At 32.7% G+C, this 26,549-nt stretch overlaps 1 protein-coding gene across 1 annotated transcript in view; it reads left to right on the forward strand.

Moving 5' to 3' along the window:
* Positions 1-222: 222 nt before the first annotated feature.
* Positions 223-26,549, forward strand: part of LOC145899396 (polycystin-1-like) — a 51,517-nt gene continuing 25,190 nt past the window's right edge. Inside the window, exons 1-45 of the mRNA XM_082988152.1 lie at positions 223-334; positions 1,810-1,869; positions 2,319-2,470; positions 2,538-2,609; positions 2,750-2,919; positions 2,991-3,142; positions 3,221-3,343; positions 4,584-4,658; positions 5,265-5,440; positions 6,657-6,817; positions 7,221-7,398; positions 8,596-8,731; positions 10,681-10,768; positions 11,024-11,136; positions 11,260-11,404; positions 13,065-13,186; positions 13,310-13,447; positions 13,691-13,812; positions 14,291-14,450; positions 14,913-15,165; positions 15,596-15,696; positions 15,783-15,905; positions 15,991-16,122; positions 16,182-16,322; positions 16,446-16,625; positions 16,923-17,048; positions 17,213-17,423; positions 17,575-17,816; positions 18,841-18,941; positions 19,032-19,179; positions 19,826-20,000; positions 20,095-20,211; positions 20,274-20,416; positions 20,543-20,752; positions 22,124-22,243; positions 22,303-22,537; positions 22,601-22,794; positions 22,852-23,047; positions 23,233-23,423; positions 23,548-23,691; positions 24,071-24,214; positions 25,599-25,706; positions 25,943-26,152; positions 26,213-26,305; positions 26,370-26,504. Of these exons, the coding sequence (XP_082844278.1) occupies positions 329-334; positions 1,810-1,869; positions 2,319-2,470; positions 2,538-2,609; positions 2,750-2,919; positions 2,991-3,142; positions 3,221-3,343; positions 4,584-4,658; positions 5,265-5,440; positions 6,657-6,817; positions 7,221-7,398; positions 8,596-8,731; positions 10,681-10,768; positions 11,024-11,136; positions 11,260-11,404; positions 13,065-13,186; positions 13,310-13,447; positions 13,691-13,812; positions 14,291-14,450; positions 14,913-15,165; positions 15,596-15,696; positions 15,783-15,905; positions 15,991-16,122; positions 16,182-16,322; positions 16,446-16,625; positions 16,923-17,048; positions 17,213-17,423; positions 17,575-17,816; positions 18,841-18,941; positions 19,032-19,179; positions 19,826-20,000; positions 20,095-20,211; positions 20,274-20,416; positions 20,543-20,752; positions 22,124-22,243; positions 22,303-22,537; positions 22,601-22,794; positions 22,852-23,047; positions 23,233-23,423; positions 23,548-23,691; positions 24,071-24,214; positions 25,599-25,706; positions 25,943-26,152; positions 26,213-26,305; positions 26,370-26,504 (6,522 nt within the window). The 5' untranslated portion in view covers positions 223-328. The remainder of the gene's footprint in view (positions 335-1,809; positions 1,870-2,318; positions 2,471-2,537; positions 2,610-2,749; positions 2,920-2,990; positions 3,143-3,220; positions 3,344-4,583; positions 4,659-5,264; positions 5,441-6,656; positions 6,818-7,220; positions 7,399-8,595; positions 8,732-10,680; positions 10,769-11,023; positions 11,137-11,259; positions 11,405-13,064; positions 13,187-13,309; positions 13,448-13,690; positions 13,813-14,290; positions 14,451-14,912; positions 15,166-15,595; positions 15,697-15,782; positions 15,906-15,990; positions 16,123-16,181; positions 16,323-16,445; positions 16,626-16,922; positions 17,049-17,212; positions 17,424-17,574; positions 17,817-18,840; positions 18,942-19,031; positions 19,180-19,825; positions 20,001-20,094; positions 20,212-20,273; positions 20,417-20,542; positions 20,753-22,123; positions 22,244-22,302; positions 22,538-22,600; positions 22,795-22,851; positions 23,048-23,232; positions 23,424-23,547; positions 23,692-24,070; positions 24,215-25,598; positions 25,707-25,942; positions 26,153-26,212; positions 26,306-26,369; positions 26,505-26,549) is intronic.

Below are 26,549 nucleotides of genomic sequence, written 5' to 3' on the forward strand. Positions count from 1 at the left end.
ATATTTTTGCACATAATGCATCAATGATGGTGATTACTGTTTATAACAAAGTTTACCATTTTATGTTACCTGTGTATTTCAAAATTTCATCAAGAGCAAATATAAAAAGTTTTATATTGCTACAGCCTACATACACAGTACAGTGATGGTGTAAAAGTATTAATTTACTCGTTCTTTTGTGTATTATATTGCTAACCACATCAAAGAAATTGACTTTAAATACATCGGCCCAAGACTTGTCCTTGTATTTTCACAGTTTTAAAGTTACAATTAATTGTTCTTTTAAGATGACATTCTTTGCATATTATAGTAATTTATCGAAGTGAATATGGAGGTAAGTGTGTATTTTATATGTGTAATGAGTGACTCAAAAAGAGGATTTTTGTTCAAATTATTTTCCTCTAAGCAATGGTGGAATACCTGTGGTGCATGGCTAAAGCATTTTGCACCAGCCAGATTGGAAAAAAATGTCTTTAAATTTTTGATTTACCGATAGTCTGCGCAATATAAATTAGGTAATGCATTAACATATGGAAAACGTTGCGACCGTCTACGCAATTATCAGTTGCCGAAAAAAAATTCTCCATGCAAATAACAAACTTTCTAATCTGGCCAACATATAGCATGTTATACCCCTAACTGATTTTCTGAAATGTGCGCCACTTATAACTAGAAGTGAGTTTTACTGAATTTAATTACAGTCTAAAAGTACATTCTGCAAAACAAAAGTTGATGTGCATCTCGAGTTAAAAGTGAAAATCCCTGTGAAGCAGGGTTAGTTATGCGGCAATTAACAAAAAAAAATTAACTAAAACAATGATACGTATTTCTATGTAAATTCAATACAACGATCATGCAGACAGCTCAGTTAGTTGATGTTTAATTTAGAAAAATAGCCTAACAAGGCATGATCAGTTCCTGCAACTGCCACAGATGAAAAGCAGAAATAAAGTTAAGTTACTTAACGCAAAAGTCATGTTATCTAGGCGATTTAACCTATATTGTAGGCCAAAAAATGAGTAATATCAATATAAAAGGTGTTACAGCTGATATTATAGCTTGCAAACTAGCTTCTGAAGTAAGCATTTTCACTCGCCACACACTTGGCAAACGTTTAAGTCTATGACTGCCATGGGTGTGTGACAATCTTAATGTGACAGCATACACCAATGTTGGTGTGTTTGTTGCTTTAAGTGCACCTACTGTACATTTGTACAACAGGGATGTGCTAGACTGAATAGTATGTTTATTTCAATATTCATCTGAATTGGCATATGTTCACTGAATTTAAATATTGACAGAGAATCCCACTTGCAATGTGCCTAACTCCAATTTAAACTTACTTACTTTGGTTGATTTTGGTAGCTAAATAAACACAACCATAATTTTTTTGTTAAAATCACCTGTGAAAACTAGAAACATTCATTAATGTCCACCTGAAGCCATATTTCGCTTATATGCCATTATGTCTAAATAGGGAGTCATTGTTACCAACTTGTTGCAAAATATTAATAGATACGATCATCAATTTCTGTTTTGGGACACAGTACAATACTTATACTATATCCAACTGCAGTACACTATAAACAAAACCTCAAATGTAACATGTTTGCCCCCATGCATATGATAAAATTGATTTTGAACTGTATAAGTTAAGGAAAAGTTTGCTTTTGCATCCCTCTTCAACTTTTATCGATATGCTTAAAACGCACATGCTGCAGAAAAATGATAGTGAATTTTGCACCTGTGTACTACATACTTGTTTGTCAGTTGATTGTTTATCAATTACTGTTTGTTATGTTTATTTAGATAAGAATCATGTCAATCAAGTGGTGTATGTGCATGAGCATTGTGCTGTGTTTTTTGGTGGTAAGTACTACTCTTCACAATGTTGAATCCAAATTAGCATTTTACCTGTTTTTTATATGTGTTGTTTCTGTTTCTTGTTGCAGGTATGATATGTGACAAGCTATTAGTATAATTTTCAGTGTTAGTTTACAAGATTTTAATTAAATGACATTCTTGAATGCCAAATGTTAGCTTGGTTTTGCTGTTATTAATGTGCAATGCTCAATTGGTGCAATGAAATAGCTTAAAAACACCTTTGGCATGAAACATAGCATAAAAAACAATATGTTCTACTTTTTTTGCTTTTCAAACTTTTATGCAAACACCCAAATAAGTTGGGTTCTTGGAATTTCTTAAATTTACTTATAAATGTATAAGAGGCCATAGTTGACACTGGCCACTTCTACATGCCATAAGTATAAATAATATTACTGTTGTCAGATCAAATCAGTAGAGTGATAATTTTTCAGGGTGGCACTACTACAATGACATGTGTACCATGTCCTACTGGTTGTGTTTGCAGCCTAAACTCTTCAAACAATCTGTGCCTTGTCAATTGTTCTTCAGCAGAATTACAGAGAGCGCCTTTCTTGCATGAACTTCCTGTGGACACATATCAACTGTAACATAAATTATGGAATAATTTATATTATTACTCTATATATAACACCTTTTGCCATATTGTACAGAGATCTTACGCACAATCACATTCGGATATTGCCACACAACTTTTTCTCAGGTTTAAAAAGTTTTACTGCACTGTAAGTATAGTTTTGGTGATCCCATTCCCAACCTATTGCATTTACTGAAAACATGTTTGTTGTTGTCTGTTTTAATAATGGTTCATTGCTTTATGATGGTCCTATGTATTTTTAATGCCATTGCTCTATGCTTTTGCTAGGTTCCTTTCACATAATGCTTGGAACTGCAATTGTGATCTAAAATGGCTGCAAATATGGATGACTAAAAACAAGCATAAAGTTCCTGATTGGAATTCAACATTGTGCTCTTACCCTGCTTCATTAACTAAAACTAGGGTGGTTGATGCAAACTTGAGCAAAGATGATTGTGGTTTGTTGTTTTGTTTATCATTGTATTGAAAAATTATTCCTGGTTTACTTTTAAAATTTTGTAAACTACAGCTGATGGTTATATCTCTTGTGCATGGAACACAAAAAAGCAAGAACTTGATTTTATTTTGTGGGAGTACATGGAAAACAACATATCCTCCGAAACCAATTGTACTAGATTGTGTTTCTCAAAGGGATACTTTTTTGGAAATTTCTTAGCAGAGGTGAATAAACACTGCAAAAGCTTACCAGTGCTTTATGTATGGTTTCACACCTTCTGTTAATATTGTTATTTTTGCCAGAATACATCGTGCCTTTGTGCATTGGAAAATTCTTCAGATGTTTTATTGCATAACCATTCATATTGGTTGATGTGTAATGAAACATGTAGCATTACTTCTTTACAGGAAGCATGTGGAAGAAAGGTTACTTTTTATGCTTGTTTTGTTTAATTTGAAAATCTTTCTTGCTGGACCATATGATTACCTTGATTTGATTTAAAACTAAATAGCTTCATGTGGTATGACTGTGATCTCCAAACAGCTTCATGTATTATATTTACAAGTCTGGGAATAAAATCAAGGGTTGTCAATAAAAAATGCAGTTATTCTTTTGCAACTTTTTTCCGAAAACTATTCCAAGTATTTTATGACAAAAATTTACAACACATGTAAATATAAAATCAAACTAAAAGATGTTAGTGGATACTACACAGAAGGTTAAATTTAAATTTTTTGTCAGTTGCATTTCAGCTGTGTATTTGTACTGTTAATAGATGGTTTGTGATCAAGTGTTAGGTTGAATATTAACCATTTCTATTTATATACTTCCTGGAAATTTAGACTGATTTGTACATTTGTATTATTATTTTCAATTAATTTTTTTATAGATTAGTGATGGTGATTGTAAACAGGGGCGACCAATGTTTTCGGATGAAGGGCCACATGCGGTTTTAAAATAATTTTGTGGGCCTTTTTAAATTTTATGTTGTTGTTTTTCCACATGTTGGTGACTGCCTCTGCAGATTATGTTGTACTATGTGCTCTACATTTTGGGCATTAAATGTTCTGGTAATCAGTCACTAATTTCATAAATGCAAATTTACGAAATTGGTTACTAATTGGTTACATGTACAGATTTTTTGTCATTCACAAACACAATCTTACAAACTGCGCTAAAACTAACGAGGAAAAAAAGACGCCTTCAGTGACATAACATTTTCGTAATACGTAAGTCTTGGCATTTACTGTCCCTGAAGACATATCTTAAAAAAATGCGAGTCTGTAGTGCTTGATAGTATTATTTTTTTGGTCACGCCCGGTACAAGATACATTTGGAAACTACCAACGACGGCCAAGACAACCTTAAAACCAAAACACGAATAGGTTTTTGACGATCTGACGATAACATAAAATAACTTTTAGACGAACCGAATTTAGACGATTCGGTCCATCACTAAAAAGCACTAGTCCGTAAATTGACTCGACACTCGCAGGACCAGTCCATTACTAATATGTCTCAGAACCTATGGGCCGAGTAATGATACTTGGCCTAACCTGGAAACTTATGATGGTACCCTATATTTTGTATTAGTGCAAATAACAAACATTTTTTTTGTGCCAATAGATATCTCTATCATAAATTTATTATTTGTAACATTTGCAGATAGTACATGATGTTGTGCGTGCATCGCCACAATTACAATTTACTGGGCTCAGAGAATATTCTCAACAAGAGGAGGTATGGTATTTACAATTTTGCTATGATATTATTTAAACCAGTGGTAAGTTTTTAAAGTGTATGTGGATGAGATGTCTGAGAAAGAAGATTTGATTTTTTTGTGTTGGCCATTATATTTGGCCAAAGATCACCAACAAACTTATCTGTGCTACTTAAAGCCCACATTGATTTTTAATGGCTGACATTTTTGACATGGATGTGTATTAGTTTTTTTAAATACCAATCCAACTTTAGTAATCAGAGGATACTTAAGATATATGTGTTTTGGTGTGATTTATTATTAGTTAAATGAAATGAAGCATATAGTACACCTAGAATTTTGTTTTATTGTGTTTTTTGCCTTTTAGATTTATTTTGAAAGTTCACAGGCAAAAAAGTTTGAAAACTTGCAGCAAATTCAATTTGTATAGTGCATAAACTGGTGATGCACTCATCCCTATCAAACACTAAAATATTGCACCCTTTTTGGAGTCTAATGTCACCTATAGTTCTGTTTGTCATGGTTGAAAATTATATTTATTACAAATGATTGTAAAAGTTTGTTTATTAGCACATGATTTATTGCAATTTTGAGCAAATTATGGTTATTTTTTATGTAATTTATAGGTGGTTATACTTGTCAGACCAAAGAGACCTATTGCATCTAACTTTCTTTGGAATTTTAATGATTCAACTCCTACAGTTTTAACTAGTCAACTGCAAGTTCGTCACAAATATGCAACCACAGGAAGATTTTGGGTTACTGTAGCAGCACAACAAGGCATTGGAATCGAGACTTACAGGTTTGTTATGATTTTGATACCAGCACAATAATAAATCTGTTTGAACGATTTGATCATCTTCATGTTTAACATGGGTTTATGTTGCTCCCTTACATGATAGTGTATTCATCGGAAGATTTCACAGCCTCACTGTATTTTGTGTGATAAGTGATGCTAAACACTAATAGTAGGAATTTTGGATTTATTTGTATGGTGTAAAAGTGTACACATGTACACATGTACTATTCCAATACTCATTTGCAGATTCAAAGTGTCCATTGTGGTAAAGTAAAATTAATATACCATGTCATATGCTATATTTCCATGAACGATTTTTTCAGCACAAAAAATTACTTAATTATCTTTCCATGTCCGTTTTGTGACCAGTCAGGCAAACCTCTTGGGCGTATGCAGCACATTGCAAAACCTGCAATAGGATTTAGTTTATACAATTTGTGCATTTTATCTGGCTGTTTTAGTGTTGCACTATACATTAATGCTATTGAAAACAACTATGTTTTTTTTTGTACAATAAGAACATGCTCCTGTGAAGTTTCGGTGACTAACTATTTTTGTGTGTCTGCATGCTCTTTGATTTCTTTACAGGACTGACAACTTAATATATTTCCTAAAGCACAAATATTTCCAAACATGTATGAATGCAAATAAGACACACATGTGTACATTAGTATTCCACCACCATGATCATTTGCATCACATGTTTGAAAATATCACTTGCACTGATGGTTACCAGATGTACAAACTTGAAACAACAGCAAAACTAAAATCCTTAGGGCTGCACCTGAACTATAGATCTGTCAGGAGGTATAGAATGGGTTGCCTGAAGGAGGTGCGGTTGGAAGGATCATTTTGTAACTTCCCTTGTTTGGCCTTGAATACCTAGTCATCTAATACAGGGTTTCCCAAACTTTTTTGGCTGCGGACCCCATTTCGTGAAAAGGTTTTTTCTCGGACCCCTAAAATGTCAGATCATTTTTACCATGTAATAAGTGGAAAATACTACAAAACAATATCAACAGTAACAAATCATGTTTATTTGCGGAGTTTTATTGCGCCAGACAAACTCTTCAGTCCAAGTCTGTGCATAATCTGGACTCAGCAATCAACCCCAGTTTGGGAACCCCTGGTCTAATAGATGACCAAAATGTGTGCTTATTCAGATTTTCCAGGTTATGGATGTAATAAGTTTTACTTTGACTGATTACATTTTGTGTAGCATGTTGGTGACTGTGCAAAAAACTGTGCACAAACTTGATCTAGTATGTCCTAAAAAAGTCTATGTTTCAACCATTCCAAGTGTTGCCCTGAACATTGTTTCTGGAAATTCTTTGTATCTGCACTGGGATGTAAATGGTTCTTCCAATAATTTTTATGCAGGTTAGTTTCTGATATTTGTAATATTTTGCTCTGTCAAAATTTATATCTGTACTTCAATCTCTGTGCACTTATTTTCTGTAGTACTGCAGAAACTGCTATGTGTGGTTGTTTTAAAATCTCATGTTGTCTTATGATTCATGCATGCATTACTCAACAGTTAATAATCACATATTTTTGGTCCAACTAATATTTTTGCACTGCCCAGCAACAAGTAGGAATTGGTTGTCCTCTTCTTTAAATAAATAAAAAAACTTTATCAAAAAACTCTATTTTATTTTGTTTTATAATACAAACCAAACAATAATCAATGTATGAGATTTGTTACATCTTGTTTTCATAGCTTAAAAAAGTATTTCTACATGACATAAGGTTTTGCCTTATCGGTTTATGTTTCTGTGTCAAGGAAAACATCAATGTTTAATTTCCTCAAAATCAAAGTTCCTATGCTACCAGTTGATTCAAAACAAGTACAATTGGACCAATGCCCAACAAAGTTGTCAAGAAGCTCATGGTGATTTGATTGTTGTTGATACAGCTGCTGTGCAAAATGATGTGGAAAGGATGCTAACCGGAACTAACGGGTATGTGATATGCAGGGTTAACATTTCCCCCAATAACCATGTCAGATGGCTGCATGATGAACAAAACAAATCTACTCTTTTCTGTTAGAATTATTGAATAATTTACATTTTCGATTATTTGACCACAATGCTACAGTCCAATTTTGACCCTGTTGTGTATTACTACCAAGTTCTTTCAATGTGCATAAGGTGCCTTTATTAAATACAAATTAAGTTTAAGAACCGGACAAATTTTTTTTTGCCGAAAAGAATTGTGTTAAGAACATTGTTCATGTGAGTGCAAAAATATATGTAGCTGCCCTAAATTTCCTTATCCACTGATGTTGCAAGTTATATTATATATTATAAACACATGCCATAAAATCCATGCAGGAATTCACATACATTTATGGTTATGCCATTATTTTACATACATATAAACACTAGTTTACATTTTACATACTTTCATATGTAAAAATGTTTTATCATGGGAGTTTTCCTTATAATTATTTAATAAGAGCAAAAAAATGATAGCTGTTTGTTTCTTGGAACTGCTTAAATAAAAAAAAATTCTTAAATTTAATCCTCCAATAATTAACATCTTTGCCTAATATACATGAAATGTTTTGTGTTTTGTAATGTTCTTCTTAGTAAAAATATTTACTTACACCTGTGATGTTAACAGTTAATTGTTATATTTGTCGCTAATTTTTGTTGGTCGTTAGTTCAATACAAACATATGTTGCAGTGCTTTTTTGTATCTACAAGTTACAAAGATATCTAAGCTGTGATAATGTAGGCCTAAAACAAACATCTTCAGATAATCCATAACTTCGCTTTCATAATACATCCAAATGAAGTGTAGTTTACTGTATATGGCAATACACTTTTGTTTTTCCTACACCTTTTTTCTAATATGGGGACATTTTTTTCTGTCCAAACATTAAATGCTTCTTTGATTTGGTCATTGCAAAAGTATTGATGCTAAAAAGTCAAGCCTTTTTGTGGATTTGTGTCACATTTCTTTCACAAATTTAGGTTCCTACAAAATCTGTATGTTTTTTACTAGGATGTTTGTAATGATACTGGTGATACCTGTATCATCAGAACTGATACTAAATCTTTGTTTGCAATAAAGCTGACTGTATAGTAAATAAATAAACTAACATAATATTCTAGTGCGAAAGTGGTGTTGCTTATTTTATATTTTTTTGTCAGATACATTTGGATTGGACTAAACTCCTATTTTCTGAAAGGGACATTTTTACATGTTAATGGCCTTGGCTTGCTTGATTCTAATTTTAATCATCCTCAGTTTACCCACTCTATTGGTCCATTGCAAACCCCACCTAAGGTTAGTAAAATACACAAAATTTTCACAATTTATTTATTGTCTGAAACTCGAAATTAAGAAGAAGTTTTAATGTTGAAGTCCTATGTTTTTGTTTTCTTAGTACTTAAACTTTGTACTGTTTTTCTGTAAGTATATATATATACATAATCATGTGAGGGAGATGTGATTGGGTTTGCTTATAGAAAAGAAATAATTAAGCACCTGGTAAAACCATCTTTTATTTAAATGACTCTTTGCAGGTCAATAGTTGAATTTAGTGTAATAATTTTTTAGTATTTTCCAGCATACTTACTGAAGTGCTTGTAATACTTACTTTTATGATTGTCACAAATACATTGAATTTGAATTAGCTATTTTTGGTTCCCTGCTTCCTGTTTCTATTTTCTTTACATATTATATTCTTTTTCTTGTTTTCTCTCTTTTGGAGCACCATTTTGATTTTTGATATTCAGTTGGTGCAAACAAAATTTGTGGAGGAACACACTGAATATAAACAAGTGACATGATCAGCACCAAGACAATGTTTTTATTTGAAAATAGAAATATTAATTGCACTTTCTAAAAAATATTATCAGTCTGTGATTTTTTGTTATTTTTTTCTGAAATGGTCAAGCCAAATGAAAACACAAATGAATGCTTGCAAAATAAACAAAAAAAAACATTTATTAACAAGGCAGTTTGTCCAAAAAAGTTTACTGTACTCAGCTGTCAACAATAACTGGGACCACAGAAAGAACTGTAATGTAAGCTATTTTATACTGGTTTAAAACATGGTTTAAATGTCACATGTTACTTAGTGTTTAGTTTATTATTTGTGTTATAAAGTTTAATTGGTGGTTGTTAAAAGTTTTCAATGCCGAACCTAATAACAAAAATGTTCCTCAGTTTTCAAATTTTAATAGAAGCATACTTAATTTATTGGTTGATTAGTGATATCAAACCCACTGGTCATATGCGGCCCAGTGAAGCAATTTGTGTAGGGCTTGTGATATTGTACGAATGTCAGAAATAGGGTTAGTTCGGATATCAAATATTATCTGAATAACAGATATATCCGAATAATTAAATTTTAACCAACTGGTTAAACAGATATTAAATGGTGATTATGACTCAATTAATAAATCGTCCAACTTTGACATAGTTTCATTGTAAATGTCTAATGGAAAATGATGTAATTCGCCAGTGGTTCTCATAGATATTGTAGATCCATCCTTGTTACAAGAAATTGTATTTTTACATTTTTCTGTCATGCCATTTCTTGATCTCAGAAAAGTAGCCCCTAGGATTTCTTTTCAAAACATTAGAGCTCCATTTCAAAAGGTCTAATGTTTTCTTTTTTGACTGAATCCTGTTAGCAGCACTGCAAATTAACTGCATAGTTTTAGTAGACCTTGAGAATCTACAACTTTGTTATCCGGTTAGCCAACAGTACAGTATCCAGATAGCTTAAAAACCTTTGGTTAACCAGTTGTTATCCAGATGGTACAACCCTTGTCACAAATAATGTCCTGTTAAAAAAAGACAGCAATGTGCAATTTTAAGCACTGTTGTTAAAATTTAAGTGAAACACATTGAATGTAGGATTCACATTCAATATTCAGATTTGACCCGGCACATCCGTAATGGCCACCTTCAGAACTGCAAAATAACTAAAGTTGAACTTGAAAAATCTTTGCAATCAGTCAATAAACTCTGCCACCTCGAGGTTGAGAAATGCAGTTCAACAGTTTTCTTCGCTCTTCTACTTGCTTCACCTGTTACTTGATTTATAAATGGAATTATATTTTACGTATTCTTTAAATCTATGTTTATTATAATCATTATAATAAACATACTGTGAACAAACTAAAACCAATAACAACCTAAGTGTTTACTCTGTTGTATCAATGTAATCGTGTTGGTTTTATTGTCTGTGAAATATTCAAAATAATGAACAAAAACTGTTATAGGATTGCATGTCAGTAAATGAGAATGGACAATGGTTTCCCCAAGAATGTCAGGAGAAATTTGGATTCATATGCCAATATCACTTAGCTGGTATAGTGTTACATATTTATAGTTATATTAAATAATAAACTAAGATTGTGTAATAAACTACAGATTTCCACTTTGTGGTACCTTTCGGTCAATCGTCGATATGTTGGGTACCAAAAAGTGGAAATCTGTGTGCCTGCTAGTCTACCAGCTAGCATGTGCAACGGTCACCAGCTGCACTGATTAGACCTTACAGGTCGAAACAGTGTGTACACCAAACTAAGATTGGTTTTCTAAAATTCTTTAAAATCTTTTCAGAAAAACTTGCAGACCCAAAAAGCTACTTGTCTGGAACTGCAATCTTTCAGTCAAATGCTGTCAAAATAATCGATGCAGCAAATGTTAAAAATGTGACTGTATATGAAAAAGAGGTAGCTTATATTCCTTTTCATCAATACATTACAGTTTTTGTTGTTGTCGAATTCTGCAACAAATTACCAGTTCATGTTTAATGGTTTTACAATTCTTGAACTGTTTGATTTTGTTGATTTTAGAACTATACTATTCTTTTTCCTGGATTTTGGATTCCTGATGATGCTAAAATTACATCTTGGGAACTGGTAGCCAGAGAAAGTTCTGCTCCATTAAGACTACAAATTTACAGACCGATTTGCCGAGCTGGACATTTAAACTTTCCAGGTAGGACAATGTACAGATAACAGTTGAAAATCAGGTGTGAGTCATGCACAATGTATACAGTAAACCTTGATTAATCTGGTTTCAATTTCACCAATAAATTTGTTAGGTGGGGTTCTGTATTATTTGAAGACAATTGTTTAAAGCCTGACATAGTGTGGATAGTAAGGTGTTGCTAAAATTTGCATTAATTATACACACTTTAGACATCCTTGCAGAAAAAACAAAAACCACAACACCATATGTTTCTAACTTTGCACTGTGATTGTCCAAACAGTATTGGGAAGTTGAAATTATGATGTTACCATGTTGTGGATCAAAATGCAGTTAACCAAGTTGTATTTTGCGCAAAAACATCTACACATATGAACAATACACAAAACTAATAAAATAACATGGGCACCTATAAAACCATAAAGGTGATCAACTACTTGTTATGAAAGAACATGTAACTGAAAAATAGTTTAGTGTAACAAAGTATAAACCGTTTGTAGTGTGGGGGTACATATCTAAAATACAGAAGTGTATGTGACAATTTGCAAAACACTTTCAGTCTTGTGTTGTTGAGCATTGTATTAAGCTAAACTCATTTTTGGCACATTCCAGTGTCATGTCATAGTATCGTCTTTCCAAATTATTAGACGCCATTGTTTGTTTGTACCAGTAGGCTAGGTTTTGGCTTTTTGGAAGTTTAACATCCTGTCTCTGCCAAAATCAACTGTAATAATTTTGTCATTTAGCAGCAAAACAATCCTGGCTCAAGCATCATATGCGTTTATAATGCAGGCACGCCATTGGCGTCATCTCACTTCACGCAGGAATATACTTGGGTTTGTGCAAATAAAGATTTTAATTTATTTATGTTTGCTTGAACCCAAATCTTTATCAATTTGGCACATCTCTAGCATGAATGCATAGTTAAAACCTAAAAATCCAACCAAATAGGAAAAACAAGATGTAAATAGGCTACATTTCTTGGACAAAAGTTTTTGTTAAAAAGATTGCAAATCATCAGTATCTCCGATTTTATCCAAATTATGTCAAGATTGAAATCAATGTGAGTTTTCTTCCTACTTGTTGTGGTTCAAATAAAAGAAGATACTCAACAATTGTGGCGTGCCTAGTTTTAATTTGAATTTATTCTCTTGTTCATTGGATATATAAAAAATCTAAGAATGCCTCAATCGAACCCACCTAGTATGGCTTGTTGTCACATTCAATGTTGACATATGCAGCATATTTCGTCAAACAAAAAAAAGGGATTCCATAACCGCTTGTACTAGTCAGATTAATCAAGAATTACTGTACAAGCAAAGTGAATTTTAAAAATACGACTTATTTTTTGTGTTTTTATCATAAAATTATCAGTCTAGCAGAGTTGAACAAACATTTGTGAAATACAAGAATGTCTTTCCAATTTATGACTTTAAAATCACCTAAAACATGTTATATGCCCTGACATATAAAATGTGATAACCTGCCATCATAGGTAACCTAATAGGTGTGACCACTGAATGCTTAACTGCCTATTTTTCACACCGTGTTCCCACTTAGCCATTTATTCTCTAGTGACCCCTTTAAAATTTTCATGGCCCCTGATATTTTAAGTTTTATATCGAAGGTGACATATGTGGTACAAACAATTTTGTGTGCAAAATCACAGGGTGCAAAGAAAGCCCATATGCAACTTGTCACAGCACATCTTGCGCCAACAGCATTGCTGAAGAGTGTTTTCCTGGACTAGCCCAATATTGCTACTTTAACAACTCTCTTGAACATTGTAGGGTAAGTCCACAGAACCATCCATAAAATATTTTGTTTGCATAAATATTTTTGAATAGGATTTTTATTGTTAAACTGTTTTGTTTTTATTTGTGTGTGGCAGTTTATATGATCCATACTTTTTAGGCTTTGGACTTGCCATGTAATTGGTACGATGAGTATAAACTAAAGACACCTGCACGCCACCAGTTTGAAATTCCATATTATTCATTGGTTGTTGATCATGTTATTGCTATTAATCAGTCTGGAATTAACCTATATCAGGCAAGTTTTGCTCTCACAATCATTAAATTAAGTAATGGAAAGCTATTTCAAATAATTAGAAATACAAGTTTGGTTTGCTTGGGGAAAATTGCCTTTTACCAAAGTCATACATACCAGAAGTATAACGTCTAGTGAGACAGTGGTATCATATATTTTTATTTCTATTATCTTACTGTTTTACCACATTTAAGCATCATATCCATAGTAAAAACAAACTTTTCATATAATTTTTTTTATTTTTAGAGCCTATCCAAATACGACACAGAATTGAAAAAAAATGACATTGTTGGAATTGGTTTCTCCAGTAATTCCACAAATCAACTTGCAGATATGCCACTAGTGTGCATAAACAGCTCCCTGAGCAGGTATCAATTTGCACTTAGTTTGGATCATCTTTTCATCATATACACACATAAATGCTACACGTGCTGCATGTGCTGCACCTCCGGAAAAAATATAAATGTTTTTCTGGTAGCATGCATGTAAAAGCATAATTAATGCGTGCATTAAGTAAAGTTTGAAACTCTGATAGCAGATATGTACATGATAACACAGAAACTGAAGATGCTATGAGATAAAATTGCCTAGACTACCCAAGAAAAAAGAAAAACAAGCACTAATCTTTTTGCCTATTTTTGGATAGATTTAAAAAAAGTGAAATTCTCAGATAATTATTGATAATATTACATTCCAATATACAAGATACTAGAAAATTTATTACCATTTCAGTGAAATTCTTTTAACCATGATTTTTTAAATTAATCCAGTGACACTAGATCAAACAAGCTTGGCTCTTCTGACACCCCAGCCCTAGTTTGTAATGTACCTATTTTTAATTTATAGCTGGAGACAAAGTGCTATGTTGTTTACTTCTAATAAATGGACGAATATTGATGCAAACCACCAGACATATAGATGGATGGATAACATATGGTGTGATGTCCGTCTTCACCTGTCACAGACATCCTCCCAAACTAAGTTTGCATATAACAACTTTAACATGGTATGTTGTATTTAGAAATTAAGCTGTTTATCATAACAATTAATTAATATTCTCCAAAATTAACTTTAGAGATAAGTTGAAATAGTTACAATTGAAACAATGAGTTATTGTACAACAAAATATTTTTCGATAGAATGGTATTAGGATATAATGTGATTATATCTAAGAAAACATTTACACCACTTATAGTTCTTATCCATTACAGCCATGTAAGTGTATCACAATTATTTTAATTTCATACAACGGTAATTGTCCTTTATTATAAAATACTTCTGCACAATGTGTGGGGTGAGGCTTTCAATGTTGCTTAATTTCACTTTTGCTATAAAAATTACTTAAAAAGGCTGAAGATAGAAAAATATGTTAAAAGACAGCAGATTTGTCAGCACGGGCCATAGTTTACAAAGTAGTTTTATAAAAAAAATAAAGTTATGCTTGTGATTGCATGAATTTAAATTTCAGACTGAGCCAGGAGCATATGAGTACATAGCCACTGTTACTAATTCTGCAATGGATAAATTTTCACCATTGTCTTCAAACTGTTCCATTGAGTATGTCACAAGACAATTATTCATTGAAGTTGTGTCCCCTGAGAGAATAATAAAAACAAGTGACAAAAGTTTGTTGTATGTGGAAAAGGGAAAACAATTTCTGATTAAAGCAAAACTTGTTGGTAAAAATGCTCTCAGATCCGCATGGAGTTTAAAAACAACAGGTAGTTATGGTAAAAGTTAAAAAAGACCATTTTGTTGACTAAAATGTTGTGAATTTTACCTTTTCATACATCAATACTTCATATTTTTAGGTTTGACTGACATTGATATTGTATCAGAAAGCATTGTAATTGTTTGATTATGTTTCTTCCCTATAAAACAAAATACTTACACATGATAAAAGTGTTCAAAATGTTTGGCCTGTATTGATACGAAAAAACTTTTATAAATCTTTGTACAAAAAAGTTCTGTTTTTAGTATGTAACTATTTACTTTATAAGTGAAGCAGATATACTCACATTAACATGTAGATTCATTCTTCATCTCTACCAAATGTTAGCATTGTGAAACAACCAACCATGTTTTTCCTTACAAGACAAAACTATTTTTGATAAAACATACTTTGTATTTTGTATGAATGATACTTTTTAGATGGAAACAGCAAAATGAAAGAGAACATGTTTAATTGCTCGGATGAATATTGTATCAACCAGTCAGTTTCATTTACTCAGCTGGGACGTTCAGTTATACAGGTATATCGATCTGTATAAACAGAAGTTTGAGTGAAAAGTTTTTCCTTTCCATGTCAAACCAAATTCATGAAATTTTTTTTATTCAGTTGGAAGCTGAACAGGAAGGCCGTTCTGGGGTGATGAATATTCAAGTAATTGCTGAAGAGAAAATAAATGGTGCAAGAATTTTGCCCCAAGGTCTTAATCGTGTTTTGGTTGGTATCCCACAGGTATGATAATCTCATAGTTTGTACAAAACAAGGCCAGTTTATTGTGTGAAAAGATAGGTTAATTATTATGTATGTCATGCTTCAGATATTTATGTCAGACTGGAGCAATGGAACTAATGTTACTGTTACTTGGATTATTGATGAATTGAATCAATATGGACTTTTACATCATTCCTACACTGTACTGTTCCGAAAGCCTGGTCAATACAAACTATCAGTATGTTTATAAAAGTATTGATGCTATGATAAGAAAGTTATTTTGCCTTTGATGTGCAGATGATGCTTTCAAACCATATAAGTACTTCAAATACATCAATTTTCTTACATGCTGAAGAAATGGTAAAACTGACAGATCTCAAATTTGTTGATGCTCCTTCAATACTTTTGTTTGGTTCTAATGTAACCCTTCACCTATCAGTAAGTAATCAGAATCGTTCTTCCAGTATGCTGCAAAAACATTATTAGCCCTATTGCTAATGAATACTTCTGGTTAAATTTTTGTTTAGGTGTAAATTTTCATGCATACTTTTTTTCTGTAAGGTATTAGTAGATGAAAACATTGAAGCAGATGTTATGTGGTATCTTGACGGGAGCTTGAAAAAGACTGAATCTTACTCTCCTCCATATAATTTTTCAAAAGAAGGTGGAACTTCACAAATATTGCTGAAAGATGAGTTGGAAATGTCATTTGCCTTCAGTGCAACCATTCAAAAGTTAAAGGTATATTAGCCAATTTTTCTTTGTTGTTTTTTTGTACTTTTTTTTATAAAACTATTTCCAATACTTTTATTAATTCGTCAAAATAACCATAGAAACGTCAAAACCACTATTAATTGTGTTTATTTGACTAACAAGAGGCATCACTGCTGTTGTTAAAAGGAGAAATCAGCTTTTATTTAAGGAATGTATACAGACAGAGACAGCTGTATGAACGTAAAAAAAAAATTCTGTGCAAGATTGAAGTGGTATTGTTTGACAACAACAAGTATTATGCAATAAAAAGTGTGTGTTTTTAAGGTTGTGGTTTCAAACGACTATGACAGTGCTATGACTGAAACATCTGTGGACATAAGGGGGAAACTAAGTGGTTTGCTTGTTTTTGAATCATCCATGAAATCTAACTTACCAACTGGAATGAGTGAGGTAGCTTAAACTGTTTTTTCATGTTTCACACCACTTTTATTTTTTTAGCACAGTATGTATGTCAATTGCCAATATTTTTCTATGTCTGTGTTTACCACGAATATATTACAGATTAAATGTAAAATAATTTTGTGTTTGCAAAGTTTACCCTTGGTGAATTTTAGTTTGGTGTCCAATTTTCTCCACTTCATAACACGGAGTTTTTCATTGATTGGAATGATGGTTCATTACCTTATGAAACAGTTATAGCTCAAGGGTTTACACTGCAACATAATTATACTACTTCTGGAGTTTTCAATGTTTCAATATGTGCAAATAATTCAGTTAGTTACTTGTGCAATTGGACCATATTCCTACTGCACGAAAAACTGAAAGGTGGGTTGTAAAAGTTTCTTCTTGAATAAATATTCACTCAATTGGTTTGTAATATTGTATAACTTGATATAATATATGTAGCCATTTAGAACACATTGTGAAAAATATGTTTGAAAGTTGGTACGCATATCCTTTTTTATGTTTATTTTAGATGTGGAACTTATTGCTGACAATATAACTGAAGTTAATCTGACTTATGTTGCAACTGTATCTATAAAAGGAAATAACAAAAATGTGACTTTGTTTTGGGATTTTGGTGATAACACCACTGTTTTTACTTCACATACATCTTCCGATTATTATAACATTTCACATGTGTACGTAAGAAGTGGAATTTTCAATGTTACTGCAACTATCCAAAATCCTGTCTCTATGGAATCAACTTCTATGGAAGTAATTATAATTATGTTTCATAGATAAGTTTACGTGCAGAGCAACTACTCGAATACGCAAAAGCTTTAAACAATTGTAATATAGGGTTTCTCTTCAAGTTGCAAAATGTAGTCGGATTCATTTGAGACAAACCAAAACTTTAAGTAAGTTGAAGTTATGAAAGGAAAAAAACAGGTAGCCCAGGTTAGGTGAACAAATTGCTTTGATTCGGGGTTGATTTTGGTTCCAAACATTGTTTATTTTAAAGTAGTGCCATTCGAAGGAAAATGACAAATGCAGTGGTAGTCATAGGCGCCGAACACGGGTATGCCGGGTATGCCTCGCATACCCGGAACCCAAGAATCTGACCAACGTTCGTCATGCATTTAGATTTAGGCGGTTGTCACTTTCCCAAAGCAACGAGTTTCTGGACAGCAGGTAACAACGAGATGTTGCTTCACCAAATATTAGTGTCACTGCCTATAGTGTGATGTTTACTGCATTGTGCGTAATAATGTTCATTGGGTTCCCAGTAAGCATTGAGTTGAACATAAGCAGTAAACACAACAATAATTTGTGACAGCGGTTTAAAAGCGTCTTGGACCGAACCTTACTTAAACTGACAAATATTGTTGCGACTGCGAAAACCAGGGGCACCTTGAACGGTGAAACTATCAGCAAAACTATCAGAAATCTCTTATTCAAAGTGGTCTTACCGCACATAAACATGCGTTCATTTGCAAAAGTGCTTGGCGGTAGAAGTGCTCTGCATGAAATTTGTAAACTGCAAGCCTTACCATAGTGCCACCCTATCTAGCGCCAAGAAAGATATTTGGCTTTTTATGACGTCATATAATTTGGCATACCCGAAAAAATTTCAAAGTCAGCGCCTATGGTGGTAGTCTGTATAGCAATTTGAGTAAAATTTTTGCAGCTAAATCGCTATATGTCCCATGACACACAGTTTTAGAAACCCTGTTTTAAGTGACACTAATTTTCGCCAGAGTTTGCCCATGTCTGCTATAAACTGTATTCTTTATTGCAGGTAAATGTTTACACAGTGGAGATAATGGAAGTGTTTATGGATCATACATGTTATGTTACTAATTCTAATTTCAGCGTGAGTGTCATTATGACAATACAAAGGCAAGTTACTGCAAATAAAATATGCTAAAAAATTATTCTATGACCTAAATTTAAACACTTTTTACAAGACCCAAAACTTTTTCATTGCAGACCATTCCTCTTTGGATATATGTGGAATTTGGATGACAAAACTATTTTGTCAAACAATTCTGTGCTGGTGTATAGTTATGCCAAGGCTGGGATATATTTTGGGAATGTCAGAGCTTATAGCTTGAAATCATCAGACTCTCATTCAATGGTAATGTTTTTAATGCAAATGCTTTTGAAGAATATTCAGCAATAAAATAGATTAGAAATGACTTGGTTAGTTTGAGGGTTGCCTGCAGAGCAAAAAGGCCAAACATTACATTTTATTAAAATCCAATGAATAAAATACAATCTACTACAGTGGTGCAAAGCAGGGCATGTGTGTCATACTTGGGATACAATTTGGTGAAAAAAATAAAACAATGTACTATATTCAGCATATATTCTGTAACTTTATCATAGGTTTATAATCCATTTCATTGCTTTCTACCAATTGTTTGCGATCTTTGAAAATAGCTTTTGATAGTAATTCACAAGTAAAAAAGCGTGTTTTGGAAATATGAGACTTCACAAGTCTAAAAAATTTGTGGTACTGCCTGTAGCAATGTGATTAGTAAATAAAAACTGAATCAAAAAACCAAAGGCCCCTGGCAGGCTGTCGATCGCACACCGTATCAATAATAATGTATTAAAATCCCAACACAGCGATCTTTAGACAGCTCAGATCGATTTATTGAGAGAAAAATATATTTCGCCTAAAACGGCATCATCAGTTTCTCCATTATCCTGTAGCACAATGATTATTATACCTCTCGTGCTTTTATATGATGGGTTAATTGTGTGCATTTTTCATGTAGAACTTTTCATTGTGCATCCAAGAGCCAATTTCTTCAGTTGTTTTAGCCCCTGAAAACACACTAATTTTGAGTGGGTCTTTGCTCGATTTTCACTATGAAATTATTGGTGGAACCAATGTTACAGGCTTAATAGTTTGGGATACCAACTCGTCACATGAAATAAGCAACACTACAGGTTATTGTACACCATTGAATTTATAATCATCCTTTAAATTTCGTCATAACTTAAACCACTGTGTTATTTATACCCAAACTATCTGTGTTTGTAGGAAATGTTTCTCATTATTTTCTGCTATTTGGAGTCCACAATGTTCTTTTAAATGCCTCAAATGAAATAAGTCATCAATCATCAATTGTTCGCATAAGAGTGCTAGACGAAGTAAAAGGTAAATCTACCACATATGTGTGGTGTGGTGTTATAATAACTTAAATATTAACTAATTCACAGACCTTGTGGTTACAACAAACTCACCCTATGGAACAGCCATTGCAAAAGGTCATAATGTTACATACACAGCTTCCTACAGTGGCAGTAATGTGTCTGTATTGTGGAAATTTGGTGACATGTCAGGGAATAAACATGGTGATATGGTATATATTAAACACCAAACAGACTGTTATTTTTTAAGCATAGCTATTCTAAAATTTATTGTCATATACTTGCAATATATTTATTTACCATGGTTGCTTCTGGGAATTGTTAAAACATATGTTTAGGTTTCACATATTTACTTCAATGAGGATAACTATTTTTCCAATGTAAAAGCGTCGAATGACTTGAGTGAGGATTCCACCCGTTTGGAAATAGTTGTTCAGTCTCCTGTGGAAGGTGTAACTGTCAGTGTAGTTCCAGAAGTTATATCAGAAAATACGCTTGTTTGGTTTAACATCACAGACAAGGCTAATGCCAATACATTTCGATGGAAGGTATGTGTATTTCACATTGTTTATATTTTTACCTATTCTTATTTTATTGTTTTTTTAAAAATTGTATCAAACCAAATTCAATAAGTTTCATTTCTTTTAAAAAAAGAAAAAAAGATGTAGAACTGAGAGCTGCAGGCAGGTGTACACACTGTTTCTACCTATAAGGTCTCATCAGTGCAGATGTGGCACAGGGCTAGCGGTAGACTAGCACGCACACAGATTTCCGCTTGGTACCTTTTGGTCAATCGTCAATCCGTTGGTTACCAAACTAGGTACGAATCAACAGACACGAACCACATGGAGTGCCCTGGGCTGCCAGCCTGCAAACCTCATGATCGCGATACGTTAGCTGTAATCGGCAAGCAAGGACCTGTGCAGTGGGGCGATCCTGCTTGTCATGTCATTGCATGTAATATTACGGCGTTAGTTGAATATAGCTTGGACATTCCAACTAAATTTTAAACATCTTTGTAAGGCTGTGCAGGTTCATAAATGCACTCTAACACATATTTCTTACCAAACCTCTTGGATCTTCTGCAAGAATTTTGTCGAACCCCGGTACCACAAAGAATAAGAAGCAATTATTAGAATGAACAGGCTTGAAACAAAATAGAGTATGAAATGTTTTGAAACACCCTTTTCTTAAGCATAATGTTGACATGTGGGTGCTGATTGTTTATATCAGCCATGACTAGGAACAATTTTCATGCAAGTGCCCGGTAATTGCCATCTTAACTCATGCGATACAAATAGCTGTCATGATTATTATTGCATCATGGAAGTGAAACCACTTAATGGTTGCAATCCAACCTCACTATGTCTACTTCAACTAGACGTTTTTGCATCTGCAATCAATTAAAAGAGCCTGAACTGTTTGCAGGTCTTTTGTAAATCAGTGGATCTTTGTCTAACCACTGAAGTGTTGCCATTGAACCTAGGTTAAGAACCCCTGCCTTACGTAATGATTAAAATGTGTTGGATTATAACCATTCATTGATTCAGTAAAGTGAACACTTTGTAACAATGTTGTTGAGAAAATGCAGTTAAGGAAGTATTTACCTGTAAGTACTTGTTACTAATGAACACAGCTGAAACATAGTTTGGCGAATGCATGGTTGCAAGAGGAAAATCCACTCAAATGTTGATTTCGGGATGTAAAATGCATAAATTTTGAAGGTCTGGATTAAATATTCTGGCTCATCGAAAAGTTTTTGTGAAATGATGTTCACAAATCCTTGTACCACCAATTTCATTGAAATTTGTGTAGATTTAAATTATATTTGGGTTGATCGAGGCTTACTGTATTAAAACATAGTTTGATTTAACAGGATCTATGGATTTGTTCTGTTAGATTTGACACAATGTTATTAGGTTTCATCATCACAAAGTTGTACTTCACAAACTTGGGGATCTAAACTTGAAATTTTGTATTTTTCCCATTTTTTTACAACCCCTGGAAAATACATCATTTGCTTGATGGCCGAAAATGAAGTACATTTTTTTATTAAAATATTGCAACTATTTGCACTAAGACCATTAATATATTTTAGGTTAGTTCAGAAAATTTTACAGTTTCATTATTGGTAGTTGCCAATATCAGCTTGTTGGATATAATTTCGAATGACACCAAAAATGGATATGGACCAGCGGCGGAATTGGTTTCTTTTGTGGGTGTAACTTATAACAATGTATCAGTTGCATCACCTTTACCAATAAATAATTGCTCTACTGCCGAGTGGAAGATAATTGATGCAAATAACAACACGATTGTGAACATGTACACAAGTAATCTAATTTTTTATAAAATATTTGTTTATTTTAGTACAACGTGTTTTTATTGCTTTTTAGATTCCAGTCGCCTAGAAGTAGTCTTTGATAAAACTGGTGTATACGAGGTGTGGCTAAATGCTTCAAACTGTCTAGAAAAGAAACAAATCACCAGAAAAACTGTAACCATCATTGAAAGAATTTCCAACATAACACTAAAAAAAATTAACTCACCAAATAATGCTGTTTCAATTGGAGAGAAAGTTACAATTGAGGTCTTGTATAAAGCCTGCAATTTTTTTGGTTTAGTCAACAGGTGTATCTTTGTTTAGGCTGTTGTCACTAAAGGAACAGACTTGTTATATTCGTGGAAGGCACATGTCACTTTTCAGGACACTGTATCAAACACATCCTTGTTTAACTTTACATATACACATCCTTATAAATATACTGTGTATCTTGAGATATCAAATCCCTTGAATAAAATGGTGAAAACGTTTACCTTATATGTTCAAGAACCTATTAAGGGTATGAATTTTTATTACTTATTTTGTATTAGTGGATTTATGCCGCAAAACAAAAATTCTAACCCAATACAAAATGTAAAAAGGGCTGAGAAATATGCTTTAACAATAAAGCGGAAATTTCAGTATGTCATTTCAAAACGTCTTTGGAACTAGCCAAAACATACCCTACTTTTTGTCTTTTCTAAGGTTTGCATGTTGAGCATTTGGAATCAGTTGTCCCTTTTTATGTGGCTTATGGAAAAAATTCATTATTTCATGCATCCGTTTCAAATGGAAGTAGTGTGATATATACTTGGCAATTTGTTGATGTGAAAACAAAAGTACAATCTGAATCCAAATGTACTGTTCATGGTACAATTAACTGGAACTTTACTGAAGTAAACCCATGATAATATTTTGTATTAAGTTGTGCGGTTCTTAACATGTCTTATTAGCTGAAAGATATTTAATATGTTAAGTTAGCATACAAACATGTGAAATATTTTGACGTATTTTTTAAAGATAACAACATACCTTTTGATGTTAAATGCGTCCAACTACATAAGCTGGGACCATTTAAATACAACAGTACATGTGATTTCACCACTGACAAATTTAAGAGTGGTTGTTGAAAGGAAAACAATTGCTATGCAGCAAAACTTTAGTGTAAGTTGATATTTTTTTAATAATAATAATTTTCTTTAGGACATTCCATGCAACTGTTGCAACAATAGTATAAGTTTATATATCACCACTAAAATTTGATTATATTAAAAAACATTTATTGCTATTGTGTGCATATTGGGCATAAAATTATCCAAATCAAATAAACGTAAGACCATATAAGATATCAAACAAGACACTGTTTGATGTCGACATGTAATTGTTTGTTTGCACATAGCTTTGCCATTGATAACTTTGTACATAAAAATTAGGTTGACTTAGTGATATGTAACAAGTTATTAATTATGCAGCCCTTATCATAATCATTCCAGTTTTTAAATTTAGTATTATTAGGTTTCAACATTTTTTGTGTGTATTTAAGGTGTTGGCTAGTGCTTCATCTGTTGGCAACGATGTTTCTTTTGTTTTTGACATGGGTGATGGATCACCATCATCTTTAGGATCTCCAGTTAATTTAACAACTGCCCAAAAACATTATTCTTACTCTGTCAGTGGAAATTATACTGTAAGTATTTAAAAACATATTTTGATAACATCAAAGAGTGTTGTTTTGCATGAACCTACAAACAAAACCATTTAACACATTATCCATCGCATTATCCCTATTGCAGAGGGGCCATTAGTTAAAAAATACTTCGGTTCATTGCATGAATTATTATCTGGTTTATTTCATAGAATATATAAGTGATTCATTCGATTACGAATTTGACTTTAAAGCTACACAGTTGCACAGACCTTTTGTTTAAAAAATGGAGAGAATAGATAGAGAAAAATACGATATTATTATTTCCAAAATAGCCAATTTTCCAGTTTGAACTGCACGTCTTTTGTCAGCAAATAGACAAACCTCACTACATGAAAGAGCAAAAGCATCTCTGTAGTCATAGACAACATCTGGGGAATGTATAAAGTGGGACTTCCAAATAATCACATGTTTTGGTCAATCACATAAAATATCTTAAATGATTTCATTTGTACATGCCAATATTAAATACCATTACAGAATAATTTGGTCTTTATTACCTTGCCATGGTATTTTAAGTCACATATTTTGTTGTTTAGTATATGATACTGTTTTGCAACATAAAGATACATTTTATGACAAATTATAAAATTACATGAAGTTTCTACGTTAAATATTTGAACTGTATAAAATGAAAGTGATTAAATCAAAATGTTTTTGAGCAATAAGATCAAAGCTGATGAAGCGTTTCTATTTTTAACTGATGTATGATGTCTCATATAGGTATTTACGAAAGCATATTTTTGAATCTTGCAGAATTTTTTTTAATCTTTTAACCAAAGCAACATAGTTTTTGATATTTTTTAAAATATTATGTGTAGTAATGCAAACACTGCTTTTCTTGATATATTATTAGACTCACAAACCCTTAAACTGAATCTTTACAATGTAATGTAATAGATCAGGGGTGTCAAACCTATTGGCTAAAGGTTGACAAGATAATATTTCCCTGCCCTGTAGTTTTGGACCTAAGACAGATAGTGTTTGAAACAATAATATTTGTTGTTCACTGATATATCTTGCTAAAATATTGTTAAATTCAGATGTGGTCCATCAATTGCTATAAAAACCAGTTGCTAATACAGTAGAAGTTCTTGTAAATTTATATCATTGTTAAGTAAGTTTATGTCATTTCAAAATCTGTCAGGCACTATGGGTTGGACACCCCTAAAATAGATGGATCTACGAACAAAACTGGGTCAAATACCTGCTGTGAGTAGCTGCACAGCATTTTTCCCTATTGAAGAAGTTACAGTGTTTTGACTCTAAATAATAGTGTTGGCTAAAAGTACCATGTATAATTACAATTGTCCTGATTGGAATTTCCTTGGTAATGCATGTTTAAATGTGTGTACTTTTTAACTAGATATTCGTTGAAGCTCTTAACAATGCAACAATATTGAATGAAAAGGTCAGCTTATCTGTAAGGGAACCAATTGCTGGTCTACAAGTTCTTGGCATCAAATCAGACAGTGTAAGTAAATTGTTGATTTTCTATGGCACAAATATGAATTTCATCCAATGATATAACAACAATCATGATATTGTTAAATATATGTACTCGCTTTAGATTTTTATAACTTGCAATTAACTTCGGTACCATCTACTTTGAGGTCTGTAATTTCTTATGTTCCTTTTTTTTCACATGAGTTTCAGTGCCTATTTGTTGCAGAAAGAATGTAAACTGCTAAATTAAATATTTTGATTTAGTTTATTGCTGTCAATGTCTCATACAATTTGTCGGCTTTGGTGGAAGTGGGCACTGATGTAACCTTCAGCTGGTACATTCAACAACCAACTCATTCATCCACAAGTTTTGGATCCAAATATGACTTGACTGTGGCAAGCCCATACATCGTTAATGTTACTGTTGTAGCCAACAATGTTATTTCTGAATCAGCCAGATTTTTTCTTGTAACTGTAAGATCTGCATAAGTTTTTTGTGTCTGCTGAAACTATTTTACACTATTTTCATTCTAGGCTCAAATTCCCCCTGATGTTGATATATCATTAACAAATAATGACAAAAGATATGTGAATGAACTTGTCACCTTGAATATTAATGTCCATGCGGTAAATGCAGTTTGCACACTGGTAAAATAATATACACCTTTTACCATGATTTGTTGCTGTGTAGGGAACAAAACTAGTGCATAGCATTGATTTTGGTGACGGAAATGTTCTCAACACCACAGAATCTTTGGCTGAAAATAAATATGATTTGCCGGGAGAGTATGTTATAACAGTCATTTCATTTAATAGTGCATCGAGGGTAAATTATGATTGTATTTGATTGTATATTTGAGTGTTATGATTG

This window comes from Ascidia mentula, chromosome 4 (genome assembly GCF_947561715.1).
Source record: "Ascidia mentula chromosome 4, kaAscMent1.1, whole genome shotgun sequence".
Lineage (NCBI taxonomy): Eukaryota > Metazoa > Chordata > Ascidiacea > Phlebobranchia > Ascidiidae > Ascidia > Ascidia mentula.